This window comes from Zophobas morio, unplaced genomic scaffold (genome assembly GCF_036711695.1).
Source record: "Zophobas morio isolate AGI-343-1 ecotype UQ-CSIRO unplaced genomic scaffold, CSIRO_AGI_Zmor_V1 ptg000119l, whole genome shotgun sequence".
Taxonomy (NCBI): Eukaryota; Metazoa; Arthropoda; class Insecta; order Coleoptera; family Tenebrionidae; genus Zophobas; species Zophobas morio.
This window is the reverse complement of record NW_026972224.1, coordinates 215952-232184: the sequence shown is the minus strand read 5'-3', so window position 1 is coordinate 232184 and position 16233 is coordinate 215952. Positions and strand designations below refer to the sequence as shown.

General features: G+C 14.1%; 1 protein-coding gene across 1 annotated transcript; it reads left to right on the top strand.

Moving 5' to 3' along the window:
- Positions 1–588: 588 nt before the first annotated feature.
- On the top strand, positions 589–15853 carry LOC135145053 (uncharacterized). The gene is made up of 8 exons (XM_064077181.1): positions 589–662; positions 791–885; positions 974–1080; positions 1300–1371; positions 2019–2155; positions 7895–7978; positions 14503–14617; positions 15804–15853. The coding sequence occupies exons 2-8, from the start codon at positions 791–793 to the stop codon at positions 15851–15853; spliced, it is 660 nt and encodes a 219-aa protein (XP_063933251.1). The 5' UTR covers positions 589–662.
- The last annotated feature ends 380 nt before the right edge of the window (positions 15854–16233 follow it).

Below are 16233 nucleotides of genomic sequence, written 5' to 3'. Positions count from 1 at the left end.
AAAGTATTAATAATTCCAAATGTTTACGTGATTATTAAATGAGGTTCATCTATACTAATATAAAATTCTTTAGCCACAAGCAAAATATATTAAAGTAGTTTGTATTCTTGACATTTTATCAGAAGTAACTATATTAATAATACTTAGAGTTTATAGTTTTTGAAATAAAGTTTGATATCAATAATTTAAAGAAATTATTATTCCGCTTAAAAAATATCCAAAGTAGTGTGTAAATTTTTAACATTTTCCAGAAAATATTTATAATTTTTAATGTATATATAATTAATGATATAAAGTTTATTATCTATACTATTGAAAATACTTTTTCCACAGGAAAAGTATATTAAAAGTAGTTTGGATACTACTAATTTTGTGTCAGATGTAAAACATTAAGAATTTCAAATATCTATAAATACTGCAATCAAGTTTCTCCAAGGCAATCATTTACTTAAACCTACGAGGGCAGCTCTGGAGCCTATATGGCTATTCGTTATTTGTTAGGAGAAAGGCCATCTCCTAATATAACAAAAAAGTGTAATATATTTTTTAGTATGCACTAGAGCTATAATAAAAATAAAGTAAAAGCTCCATCTTGACCTTAACTAAGTCTGATTTTTTTATTCAATTTTTATCTACCTCCAGCTTTCCTTAAAATCTTTAAAGTTAAGAAACCTTACTAAAATTTTTATCTTTTGTTGTACTGGATATGTAAATATTGCTTCACCTTAATAAACAATTAATATAATATTGTTTTATAGCATAATAATTATATAACATAATTTACTTCTAGATGAACTCCGCTTTTACAGATAACACAAATACTAGTGTTACTCCGTCTAAAACAGAAGTTAATAATACTAATAATATCAGCACCAAAAATAACCAGTTTTTATATATTTTTTGCATTTTCTTTTCCTTTTTAATTTTTTTTAATTTTTTTTTTTTAATTTATTGTAATTTTAAATATATGTAGTGTGGTCGTGAAAGTCGGTATGATAGGAGATGCTCAGGTTGGAAAAACTTGTTTAATGGTTAAATATGTTGATTCAATTTTTGATGAAGAGTACGTTAATACGCTCGGTAAAAAAAAAATAAACAAAATTATTGATTTTTAAAAAAAATTGTAAGAAATTACCTAAATATATATAAAAAGTTTTTTATTTTTTAAAGATCTTGAGTTTTTATTATATTACCTTTTTTTTTAAAGAAATAAATTCTACTTGTTGTGACCTTCTAAGTAATTATCTCAATTTTAATTAGTACAAACTTTTTTATTTTCCATAAAATTTAAATTTATAGGAGTTAATTTTATGGAAAAAACTATTGTGATTAGAAAAACGGAAATTACCTTTAGTATTTGGGACCTCGGCGGTAAAAGAAAACTTTTCTGCCTTTATTATCTAATTTTTTATTAATTTTTAGTAAAAAAAGATTTGAATTTTTAAGTTAAAAAAAAAAAATTAAAAGTTAAAATTTTACTATCTTTCGTGATATAAAATTATTGTATTATAATTTTATAGACAAGGAATAAATAATAAAAAGTAAAAAAGTATAAAGTCACCGAAACTTAATTTTTTTTTGTAAATATATATTTTTATAGATAAAAGGAAATATTTATAAATTTTAAAAATGTAAAAAGTTAAAGATTTTACTCTGTTTCGTGAGTATATAATTTTATTATGATAGTCTGATTATAAACGAAAAGAACATATAATAAAAAGTTAAAAAGGGGTAAAGTTCTATTTCGTTCATATATAATTGTATAAAGAAGTAATTTATAAAAATTCAAGTATTTAATGTCATAAATTTTACTTTTTTTGTGATTATTCGAAATTTTCATAATATTATTTATTTATAGACTAAAGGAATATGTAATAGAAACTAAAAAAAAAAAAGTGTAAACTCTATTTCGTTAATATATAGTTTTATAGAAAAAGTAATTAATAATAAAAAGTAAAGAGTAAAATCAAAAATTTTATTTTTTTGAGGTAAATTTGTCACTTTAATTATATATATAGGTCAAAAGGAATTCGTAAATATGCTTCCGCTTGTGTGTAACGATGCAGTGGCGTTGCTTTTTCTGTTTGATCTCTCAAGAAAGCAGACTTTGAACAGCGTAAAAGAGTGGTATAGGCAAGCGCGTGGTTTTAACAAAGTAAATTAATTAATTAAATTGATTTTAGTTTAGAGATTTTAAATTAAAATTAATTTTGTTACCTAACAGGGTAAACGATTAATTTCGTTTTTGAAATTTTATATTTAAATATAATTTAGTAAACAATTTACTATAAATCCAACTTTTTTTATTAATTAATTAAAAATATAAATTTCGTTATCTTTAATTTAGAGATTTTGAGTTATATTTAATCTAGTAAGCTTTTTCATTTAAAAAGCGCTCAATAGCGTAAACGATTAATTTCATTCTTAAAATTTGAAAATTAAAATAATTTAGTAAACAGTTTACTATGAATTCAACTTTTTTTTTATTGAAATAAATTATAAATTTAGATTATATAATAATAAAAAATTACTATATTATATTGATTATAATTTAGAGAACTAATTTTTTCGAAGAAGTATTTTCTATAATATTTTTATTTTTAATAAAAACCGAAATTTCTTTTATTAAATTTTTCTCATCTTTCTACAAATCACGAATTATTTTTTATTTTTTTAAAAAAACTAACAAATCTCTTTTATTTATTTTCTTTTACTTTTTATAAATTCGACTCATTTTTATAATAATAATCAAATTAATAATCTAAAGTTGGTTTTTTTTAAATTTAAATTTCTTTCTTATTCTTGCAAATATTATTTTATAGTTACTATATTATTATATATATATATTTTCATTATAAATTATTGTATAAATAAAATAATTAATATTAAAGTCAAATATTAATATTATAAGTTATTATATTATATATAATAATATAAAACACGTTTAAAATTATTCATAAGTAAATAATGATACTACTACATATTAATATAAATTATTATGTTTCTTTTAAAAAATTTCGCAAATAATTTTTTTTTATAATTATCTTTATTAGTAAAATTTTATAAAGTAGTTGAACTTATAATTTTCTTTCTTTATAAAAATATGTTTAATTATAATTATTTTTTAACCTTTTCTAGAGTAAACTTTTTTTCTTTAGTAACTTTTTTATAAAATAATTGAAATATAATTTTTTTTAGTAATTATTTTCCATACTTAAAATGTTTTTTTTATTTTAAATCCTTTTAATAGCAAATTTTTTTAAATAAACTTTATTTATAAATTTTTCTTTATTATGAAGTTTTTTTAATTATAAAATTTTTGCTTCATCTTTTTCATTACATAATTTGTTATTTTTTTTATTAATATATTATAAACTATTTTTACTTAAAATATCAATATATAACACTTTTTTTTTTAAATTTTTTATTTTTTTATTAAATGAAAATTTATTTTTTCTTATTATAAATTACAATTTTTATATAATATTTTTATTATAGTAAACTTTTCTTTTTCTATTATATTAATTATTTTTTTTTTAATTTTTATAATACTTTTTTAATAGTAAAGTTTTTCTTTATATTATCATATTATAAAGTATTATTCCTATTAAAAAATTCACAATTGTTATATAATATTTTTTTATAGTAAACTTTCCTTTTTATTATTTTATTATAATATATTTTTACTTTCATTTCATTATTTTCTTATTTAGTTCTTTAAACGATAATTTTCTAATACAAATTTGTAATAAAAAAATTCTGAGTATATATATTTTTACGTTAATTTATTAATCCATAATTTTTTTAGTAAACTCTAATTTTTCTTATAAAATATATAATAATAGGTAATAGGTTTTCATATTATTAATAAACTTTTCTTTTTAAAAAAATTTTTATACATAACTTTTTTTAATTAAAACACTTTATAGTACTTAAAAATTTTCATAATTTTTTTATTCGGTAATTCGCTTTAATAAATTAATTCTGAATATATTTTATTAATTATTTAAATTTTATTATAATTATATAATATTTAATTTTTTCTTAGTGGCTTTTATTAATTATTTATAATTAATATTTAATAATATTTTAGAAATTTTCTATAAATAATTAATATAATATAATTTTTGATAATTAATAATTATTTGGTTTTTATAAAATTTGTATTATTAATTTAAAAACTATTTTTTCATATATACTACGATTTTAATTTTTTTTTTAATTATATATCATAGTAAATTTATATAAAATTTTTTATGATTTATTTTTATATAAAAATTTTATTATAAATAATTTTTTTTATTTTTTCATAAATAATATTATTTTATACTTTTTATAAACTATAAGAAAATAGTAAACTTTTAATATTTTTTATAAGAATTTCATTAATTATTATTATGATTAATTTTTTTATTAAGTTTTCATTTGTCTTTAATAACGAGATTTCCTTTTTAATACTAATAATTGTATTACATTAAATAAAATTTTCCCTTAAAAAAATTGTATTAAATAGTTTTTATTATGATGAAATTTATTTATAATGAATTTCAGCAATTTTTTTTAATTATTACTATCTATAATAAACTTATTAAAACATAATTATAAAAATAATTCTAAATATCTCTTATCATTTTATTATTAAACTTTACTTTATTAATTATGATATAAATTTTCAATAATCGTTTTTGATATAACTTTTTTCTAGTAGCTTTTTTCATTTTATAATTTTATGAATAATTTTTTATAATTTTTTTTTTACTTTTTGTTTACTTAAATTTTTTTAGTATAAAAATTTCTATATAGACCATAATTTCTTATCAATAAATAAATGTAATAATAAAATCATTATGAATGTTTGTTAAAGTAAACTTTTATCAATATTTTAATTTTTTTTATTATTAAGTAACAAACATATACTAATTATTAGCATTTACTAAACTTTTTTTTAAATATAATATTAATATTGTTTATGAATTTATAGTACATAAAAGAAATAAAAATTTTTATAAGTAACCTTTTTATAAATTCATTTATTAACTTAGATTATTATTAGTAAATTTTTAAAGGAAACATTAACTTTTATCAATACTAAAATTTTTCAAATTTAGTATATTTTTAATATTTATTATAAATTAATTATTATAAATTTTATAATAAGTTTTTATAAACTTTAAAAGTTATTTATAAATATTTTATAAAAAAATTTTTTTAATACTAAAATTTTTCTTCACTAAACTTTTATCAAAATTTTTATTTATTATTAATTTTTTTTTTAGAAATTTTATTTAAAATAAAATTTGGAAAATAAAATGAAAAATTGCAATCTTTTTATTAACTTATATATTTTATTTTTAGTATATTTAAAAAACTTTTTTACTTTTTACTATGAAATTCATTTTATACAATTATTTTAAAAAGTAAATTTAAACTTTTTTGATTAACTTTTAAATTTTATTTTAGTTTATTCTAGTAACATTTTACTTTTTCATAATAAAGTTTGTTTATTTAATAATTTTTAATAGTAAACTTTTGGTATATTTTTTTATTATTATTGTGTTTTACTTATAAAAAAATTTCTGCATGTCTTTTTTAAATAATTTTTGTTATAATTTTTTATTTTTAATAGTAGTAACTTTTTTTATATAACTTTTATTTTTTAAAAAGGATTTTCAGTAAATAATAAATTTTATTTTAATTACTTTTAATATATTGAATTATTATATATATTTTTAATATTCTGAATACTTCTAATATATAATTTCATTTGTGTGACTAAAATTTTAGTGCTTTATTAATTTTTAATAAAATTTTTTATTCAAAATTTTCTATTACAAATATTATTAATATAATTTTTTGTTAAATTAAAAAATTACATACTTTTTTAAATTATTATATTATTGTTTAATTTACTTTTTCATAAAAATAATTAATCTTTTATTTTTTTTAAAAAGTTTTGAATACTTGTTTATGTTTTTAATACTTTTGAAAAGTTTTTTATTATACTTTAAAGCACGACTATAATTTTTTGTTATGAATTTTATAATTTTTTTTTATATCCTTAAAATCTTATGATTCATTTTTATTATAAAAAATGCATTTGGTTTATTAATAAAATACATTTTTAACATTTTTATATATTTAAAAAAAAATTAAGTTCAGTTCTTTATTATTTTAATAATACAAATATGAAATTCTTATTATTATTATTATTATTTTGTTAAAGAAAATAGTTATTAATAATTATTATATTATTAAAATATTTTTACAAAAGAGGTAATTATTATTATTTAAAAGTATTATTATAATTATTATTACTAAAGATTAAAAAAAATTTTATAAAAAGTTAAAATTTTTAAGGTATTATCAAAAAATATAAAGTAAAAACCTTTTTTTTTTCCAACTACTTATAGATAATTTTGTTTAACTTATACAATTTTTATTTTAAAATATTTTTTATAAAATTCAGTTTTTTCTTATAAACTTTTTACAATTATATATATTAATATATATTTATTATAAAGTTATTATCTTTTTTTTTAATATTTTTTCCTCATCAGTATTCGTTATTTCCAACTTTTTTGCCTTTTTTAATAATGGAATAATATTTTTTATAATTATCAGGTTTTAAACTTTTAATAATTATTTTTCATAAACTAATTTTTTTTTAATACATATTTTATTATTTTTGTTATTTTAAACTTTTTTCTCCTTTTTTATAATATTTTACTATATAAATTTCATTTTTTGTTTATTATAAATTTCAATTTATTCTTATAAATTTTTTATAATTGTTTATAGTAGTATATATATTATAAACTTATACCCTTTTTTTAAATATTTGATGTTATTATTTTTGTGTCTTTAAACTTTTTGCTTTTTTTTTTCTATATATACTGATATTTATTAAAAATTTTACTATATTCTTATAAACTTTTATTAATTATTTTTGTTTATATTTATTTTTTATAAACTTATTATCTTTTTTTTAACCTTCATGTTCTTATTATTTTCAGTTATTTTAAACTTTTTTGCTTTTTTTTAAATATATTAATATTTATTAAAAATTTGCTTTTTCTTATAAACTTTTTTAATTATTTTTCGTAGAGTTATTACTTTTTAGCAATATATATCTAAATAATTTTTGTTATTTTAAAGTTTTTTATAATTAATAATATTTTATATAAAAAATTTTCTGTAAGTTTATGATAAATTTCAGCTTTTTCATATAAACATAATAATTTTTGTTAATATTTATTTTTTATAAACTTATAAACTTTTTTTTTCAAAAATATATTTTAATTTTGTTATTTTTAATTTTTTTCCTTTTTTTATAAGACAATAATATTTTATTAAATAAAAAATTTTCTTTAATTTTATTATAAATTCCAGTTTTTTCGTTTAAATTTTGTTATTATTTTTTTCTTTGTTATTTTAAACTTTTTTTTTTTGATTTTTATAAATATAATTATTTTTTACTAAATAAAAAATATTACTTTATATATTATAAATTCTTATTTATTTTTAGTAAACTAATTTTTATAAACTTTTCATTTAATTTTTTTTCAGTATAATATTTTATTTATAAATAAGTTTTTATCTGAACTTCTATGTATAATTTTTGGTTGAAATAATATTTTATTGACTTTTTTTTACTTATAACTATTAAAATGTATAATTCACTAATATCTTTTTATATCAGCAGAACATATTCTTTTTTACAGGAATTGAATTTTTTCTAATAAACTTTTTTAATAAAACTCTATTTTTATTATTTTAAATTTATTATCCGCTATTTTGCTATTTTATTAGTATAACAATATTTTTTATTATATTTAGTTAAAAAATAATTTCTTTATAGCTTTATTATTATTTTTGTATATAAAAATAATAAAAGACCGCTTTTTCATTTCTTGTTGGTACGAAGTACGACATTTTTGCTAATTTTCCTTTTGAACAACAGGAAGAACTTTCTAGGCAGGTAAGCTTCTTCTTCTTCTTATTATTATTATAATAGTTATTATTATTATCATTATTATTATTATTAATATTATTATGCATCTTTATCTAAAATATATGTCGTGTTTTTTTAGTATTTGCTAATTTAATTTATTTATTAACATATAGTATTATAAATTTTGAATATATATATATAAAAAAATATTGTGATCTTTTAGTAAAAAAAGCAATATTTAATAATAATTATATTTTTTATTAGGTCTATAATATTATTGAGTTTGTAAAAATAAAACTACATTTAATTAGCTTTAAAAAAAAGTTTCTTTAGTAAAATAGGAGTTATAATAATAATAATTATACTTTTAAACGTTTAACTTTTAATTAGACTTATAATATCATTGGATTTATATAAATTATATAAATATATTTATAAAACTTTTAAACAATATTGTTGATTACAGTAAAAATAGAGTAAATAATAATATTAATTTTAAGAGATTTTACTTTTTACTAAATTTATAATATAATTAATTTAATATTTTAAAAAAATATATTTTTATATAACTTTTAAAAAAATTTATGATATATAATTAAAGTATAATTTTATTTTAGTAAATAATAATTATAAAAAATATAAATTATTTGAATTTCTTTTAATTATAATTAAAAATTATATCAAAATATAATTACAACTTTAATAAATTATTATTGTAAATAATATTAATGAAGAATTACAATAATTAAATTTAATAATAACGATGCAGTGAATGATGATGTATCGTTAAAGTAATTTTCTTCCACCAAAAATAATAAAAATAATAAAAATAATAAAAATGATAAAATAATATTTTTTTTAATAAAGTTTATACATTTTATAAATAAAATAAATTTATTTATTATTACACAAACACGCCTTTCATTGCTATAAAAATTTACTTATTTAAAATATACATAAACTTTCACTTATTATATTTTTTATTAAAAATTTTATAACCTTTAGCAAATATATTGTGTTTTATAATATTTTTATTTACTTTGAATAAATAAAACTTACCGAAAATTTTATATAATTAATAGTATTTATAGTATATAATCTTTAAAATTTTTTATAACATAAGTTTTTTTATAAAAAATATTCTTTACTATGGAAGTATGCAAAAAAGTTAATAAAAGTTAAAAAGTTAATCAGTTCTAATAGAAATTCTATTTAGAAACATATAAATTTATTATCAACAAAAAAATATGAAAAGTTTTTAAAATATTATTTACTGCACAGAAATTTTATTTATAAAAATTTAATATAAAAATGTTAAAAAAAAATTTTATTTTTTAAATGTTTTATTATTGGAAGTTGCAGGAAAATAAATTTATTTATAAGAGAAGTTATAAAAACTTTAAAATTTAATAAATGTACGTATTATTAATTAATATATATATAATATATATAATTATTAAAGTTTTGTATTACATATTTTATTAGTAAACAAAAAAGTTAGAAAAGTTTAAAATGTATTAAAATTTATTAGAAACATTATTTATAAATATTAAAATATTATAAAGTTTTTCTAGAAATATTATGTTGAATATTTATTATTATTCAAATATGCAGAAATAAAATTTTATTAATAAATAAAGGAGTTAGAGGTATTTTGGTTAATATTTAATATTCATAATAATAAATATAAATAATATATAAAACATACGAAAACAAGTAAAAAAAAATTATTAGATAAAATAGTTAATAAAAGTTTATAAATTTATAAAATATTATAACATTATTATGTTTGTGAAAAGTTTTCTTTATATATTAAAAGTTTTATTACTATTATTTGCAGGAAAAAATAAATTTCCTTATTAATAATTATGAAAGTTTAAAAGAGTATTGAGGCGATTAAAATATAGTACGCATTAAAGAAATATATGAATATTATTGAATTTATTATTATTGTAATTATAAAATGAAAAAATATATTTTTTGTATTAATAATAAAATATTGAGTAATTGATTATCATTAAAAAAATGTAAACTCTTATTTATAACAAAAATATAAAATATAATTTTTTTTATTAAATAAACGGAGAAAATGTAAAGTATATATATTATGTTATAGAAAATATATAATCTTAGAATTTTTATACTATTAAAATTATTTTATAAAAATAATCGAAGTGCTTTATTTATCTTTAACGTATACTTTTATATTTAATAAAAAAAATAAATATTGTTATTTGAATTATCTGTGTAATAAATAAATTATACATTAAATATTTAGTAATTAACATATATTAGGAGTGCGCTTTATATAATAAACATTTATAATAATAAGAAAATAGAAATTTAGAATTATATAATTATTAACAAGTTTAAAGGAAAAATGATATAAATATATTATTAGTTAATATTGATAAAAAACTAGATAATAAATTATATAAGTTTTTATAATTTTATTATAATAAGAAAAGATAATTATTGTGATATAAAAAAATTCTTTATTCATAAAACTTTTTTACATTTAAGAAAATGAAATTAATGATGTTTATTGTTTGTATTATTATTTAATTAATATATAAATTGTATACAAAAGTTATTATTATTATATTAATAATAGTAGAAGTGCGTTTTATATAAAAAAGGAAAAATATAAATTTATGATTTTTACAAAAAAGCTTAAAAAAATAAAAAAATATATATTTTTTGTTATTTATATTTATAAACAGTAGAAAAAAAATAATATAAGAATTTTTAAATTATATAATATAAATTTTAAGAATATTATTATTAAAAAAAAATATTAAAAATATATTTTATGATACTTGTTATATTGAAATAATCATATAATTATTTGTTATTTGTATTATTATATAAATACTATACAAATTATATATAAAGATTTTTATTATGAAAATAAATATTAGAAGTGCTTTTTATATAATAATATTTATAATAAAAATATATATATATTTATTATTATTATTTATAAAAACCATTCGCAATTTTTTAAAAAAGGAAAATATAATTTTTATTATTAAATAATTCATTTTAAATAATTCAGTATGATAATTATTACTTAAAAATTCAAGCTGATTATTATAAAAATATACATTTACCCAAAAATAATAGGTATAATTATTTAGTTAAATAATAAACTTATTATTCTTATTTATTAAAAAAACTGATAACAAAAAATTTTTAATTGTTTTTATTAATAGAGCAATTTTTATTATCTTTTTTTATATATGTAAAGATATAATAAATAAATAAAATTTCTATTAGAATATATTAAGCGAGTTATATATAATAAGCATTCATTGATAAATAAAAAATAATAAACAATTTATTATTTGTATTAATAAACATAAAAAATAAAATAAACGTTTATTATATTAAAATATTGTAAACGTGTAATTTATTATTCGCATTTAATAAAGAATTTGGTAAAGAAGATATTATCTTATAAAAAGTATATAAGTGCAATATTAATAATTCAGTTATTTAAATAAATATATATATTATAAAGTTTATAATTTGCAATCATTAGAGGAGGAAAAATACTTTTTTTTAATTCTACGAAATTTTATAAATTTATTTATTATATCTATAATAAACTTTTAATATTCTTATTATGTTTTGTTAATTTATTACTATTATTAAAACCTTCTGACATTTTTGTTATTTTAATTATTTTAAGCCTTTTATTATTTATTTAATTTTTATTTATTTATTATTGTAGTTAACTCTGTTATTTAAATAAACATTAATTGTATTATAAAAAATATAAAAATTTATTATTAGAAAATATTTTAAGCGTGTGATTTATAATTCTCAATCATTGTAGTATATATATATATATATATATATATATATATTTATATATTCTACAAATTAAAACATAAAATAAATTTACTTATTAAAAGTATAAAATTATTTACACATTTATTAAAAATATAAAAAAAATCATATTTTTATTTATTAATAAAATAATATTATTTAATATTAAAATTTTGTTTGTTTGTTAATAATTATTTTATTATAAATTGCGAAACTTTTTTAAGTTATTACAATTAAATAAATTTTTAAATAAAAGATTAAATTATTATTAAAATTGAACAATTTTTAATATCCTTTTAACGAAAATATTTTTGTATAAATTTTAAATATTTTATGAATTCCTTAACTTTACTTTAAAAATTCTATAATTTATTGTAAAGTACAACAATATTTTGGCCTTGAAAATATTATTTAATTAATAAATTTTACATAATTATAATTTAAATAGAATTAAAGAATTTTTTTTTTAATTTATTAATTAAGATTTATTATAGCAAACTAGTTATACACATTAAAATTATTTCTTTTACTTTAATAATTTTTTTTTAATTTACTTTTATATAAGTTGTTTTATTATAAATTATTAATACTACTTTTTAATATTATTAGAATAAATTTATTATTATTTATCTCGAAATCGTTGTTTAAACTTTTTAAGTAAATTTTTAAAAATTTATAGAAATATTTTTATAATAAGAAAATTTTTTTTTAAAATTTTGTTTATAAACTTTACTACTGAAATTTATTTTCTTTTACAGTTAAACTTATATAAATTTACTTCTTTTTATCTTTCTAAACTTTTTTATATGAGTTCGTTTTACACTAAAATTTTATTAACACTTTTTAATTTATTTATACTAAATTATTTTCAATAAAATTTTTTATTGAGTAAATTCTTGAAAAATTATAAAAATATGTGGAAATTAATTTTTAAAAACTTTTATTATAGCACTTTACTCTTATTTTTTGGTAACTCCTATTTTATTATATATTTTAATTCATAATTCGAAATTTTTTTTTCATAACATTTATTTTAAAAATAATGATAAATACGACAGTATTGTGACTGTGAAAATACTATTTATTAATTAATTTATAACAATAATAAAAAGAATTAGTTATATTATAAAAAAAATTAAATTTTGATTTTATATGAAATTCTTTAAAAAATAATTTACAATTATAAATTTAATTTTTTTAACTTTAAAATTTACATTAACATTATTATAAAAAATTTGTTAAGTAAAACAATTTTTTAAAAAATATTATTTACTAATAATTTTTTTAAAAAGTAATAGAAGAAAAATTATATTATAAAATTTTAAAATTTTATTTAAATTTTTAAAATACGAGAATATTGCGACTTTGACAATATTATTTAATAATAAATTTATTATAATTATAATTAAAAAATTTACTGTATCATAAAATTTATAACTCGTAGTTCACATAAAATTTATTATAAAAATGTTATTTACTTCAATATGATAATATTACAGAAACTATATTATAAAATAATTGTGAATTACGACAATATTGAGACTTTCTGAAATTATTATTTAATAACAATTCTATATAATTATAATTAAACAAATATATTGTTCGAAATTCACATTATATTAAAAAATTATCTAGTACGACTACATTGACTTTGAAAATATTATAAAAAATTTATATTATAAGAGAAATTGTTTAATACGGCAATATTGCCATTTTAAAAGTTTATCAAATAAAAAATTTTTATAAAGTAATAAAAAAATAAATTATATGATACAATTTAACATAATTATAATAATATTGTTCGGTGCCACAATATTGTTATCTTAAAAATACTTTTACATAATAGATTTGTTAGTTCTATATAAAATTATTTATTTACTCTACATAATTTTTTAGTATACATAATTATTATTATCTTTTTCTATTTTTTTGTTTTCTTATTATTATTATTAAAAAAAATTCAATTTTTTTCTATTTTTTGGTATATTACCATGAAATCTTTAAAATTTTTTTATCATATTATTAATTTTGATAATCTAAATTTACTTAAAATAATATTTAGACTTTAAGCTTTTTTTTTTCTTTTTGAATTTATCATAATTTTATATTTAAAATTTAGAATTCTCTGTTCAAACACATTTTCTATAAATTAGTTTTTTTCTAAATATTTGATAACTCTTTTAAATTCAAAATATTAAAAAAAACTGTTAAACATGACAATTTTATGAACTTTTAATTATTATGAATTTGAAATACTTAATTTATAAAAGTTATTTTTACAATTTATTTATTTATTACCCTTAAATGAGTATATTTTAAGCTTTTAAAATTATTATATTTAAATATTTATTCAAAAAAGTATTTGTATTAATCAATTTAATATAAATTTTATTATAACGAATTCGTTAATATTTAAATTAATTTTTTTTTAAAAAATTTGAATAATTTATTATAAACTTCTTTTTAATAAAAATCTCTTTTTTAATTATATATTTTTTTATTAATAATTAAATTAACATCTATTCAGGTTAATTATACTAAGTATTTCATAGCCAAATTGTTCACAATTTTATAATAATAACTTATTTTTATTAATAATAAAAACAATGAAAAGTTCTATTTTATAATTTTTTTTAAAAAAAAATAATTTAGAAATTTTTTTTAATAAACTTCTGCAGTGAAATTCTATTTTTCTTAAAAAAATTATTTTTCCAAAGGCACGAAAATATGCGAAAGCGATGAAAGCGCCTTTAATCTTTTGTTCGTCTGCTCATTCTATAAACGTTCAAAAAATCTTCAAAATTATTTTGGCTAAATGCTTTGAACTAAAATGTAATAAACTTTTTTCCTATTATCAAAAGTTTCTTAAATTTACAAAAAAAAACTTTATATTAAAATAAATTATTACATATTTTTATAAAATTAATGTAAACTTTATTATTTATTAGTGTTTGTTTTCCAATTTCTATTAAAGTGGAAGTTATTTATAGAATTTTTAACTTTTTAAAATCAAAAATTGTTTTATAAATGATATTTACTCATTAAGATTTAACATTATTTTGGCGTAACTAAAACATAAACTTTTTATATAAATAAAAGTTTCCATAAAAAATTAAAAAAAAATATTATAATTTTACTTCAAAAAACTTTTACCCAAATAAATTTATAACAATTTTTTATTAAACTAAAGTAAATTTTATTTTATTATTTATTAAAGTGTTATACAAGTGAAAGTTATATATTTAAATGCTTTTAACTTTTATTTATTAAAGTTTTTATTAATTTTTTTAAAAAAAATTTACTTATAAAGATTTGAAATTATTTTGGAGAAAATGCTTTGAATTAGAATAGTAATAAACTTTTTACTTAAATAAAGTTATAACAAAAAATATATAATAAAGTAAATTTTGTTATTTATAATAGAATAAAATGCTTTATAATTTTAATTAAAGTAACATTTCTTTTATCTATTAACGAATTTTTTAATTTTTTTATATGATTTTTACTATAATCTCATTTTGCTTAAACTTTTTTAGCTTTTTTTAAAAAAAGTTCTTTACGGATTTTATTAAATTTAACTCTATAAAGTTATTATATACTTTTTTCTACAAATTTCTACTTTTTACTAATACTAAACAATTATCTTACAGATTTCTCTAATTAATATTATTAATTATTACTTTTAACTGATTTTCTATAAGTTGACAAATTTTACTTTAGTAAATGTTTTATTTTTCCTAAAATTCTCTACTTGTTATAATTAATAAAAATCTATAACATTTTTTTTGGGAGCATTTAATTTTTAGAATGTGCTCTATATTTGTTGTTTTCAATAATTATAAATTATCTAATAATAATTTAAAAGATCTAAATATTAATGTAGAGAAGTATATAAAAATAAAATATAAATAAGAAAGTAATAAGGAGAGAAAATATATAATAAATAATCTTTCATTGTTCGTTTAAAATTTTATTAATACTAAAATGGAATGCTTAAACTTTTGTAATTAAATTTTAGGTACAATTCCTCAAATAATAGAAATTGGCGAGCCTCTTTTGCAGTATTAAAATTGAACGAAATGAATTATATTTTAATCAACTTTAAATACTTTAAAAAATTATTACGAAATAAAAATTTTTTAATTTTTAATTTGTTCAATTTTTTAAAAAGAACTGGTATATTTAGTAACCAAAAAGAATTAGTTAAGTGTTACAAAGATGAGCTATATTGCTATATTATATAAAATGATATAAACTCCCTTCAGAGATTTATTACTATATGAAAAGTTAATACTCTTAGTTGGAGTTAACTCTAACAAATCACATGCTATAGCACGTGTTTTTACTTCTGTTCCCCATTTTGTACATCTTGTAATTCTCCTCCTGAAGGTATAATTCCCTCCCTCTACGAGAAAATATATTGATCTCTCTTCCTCTTTTTCTCCGTC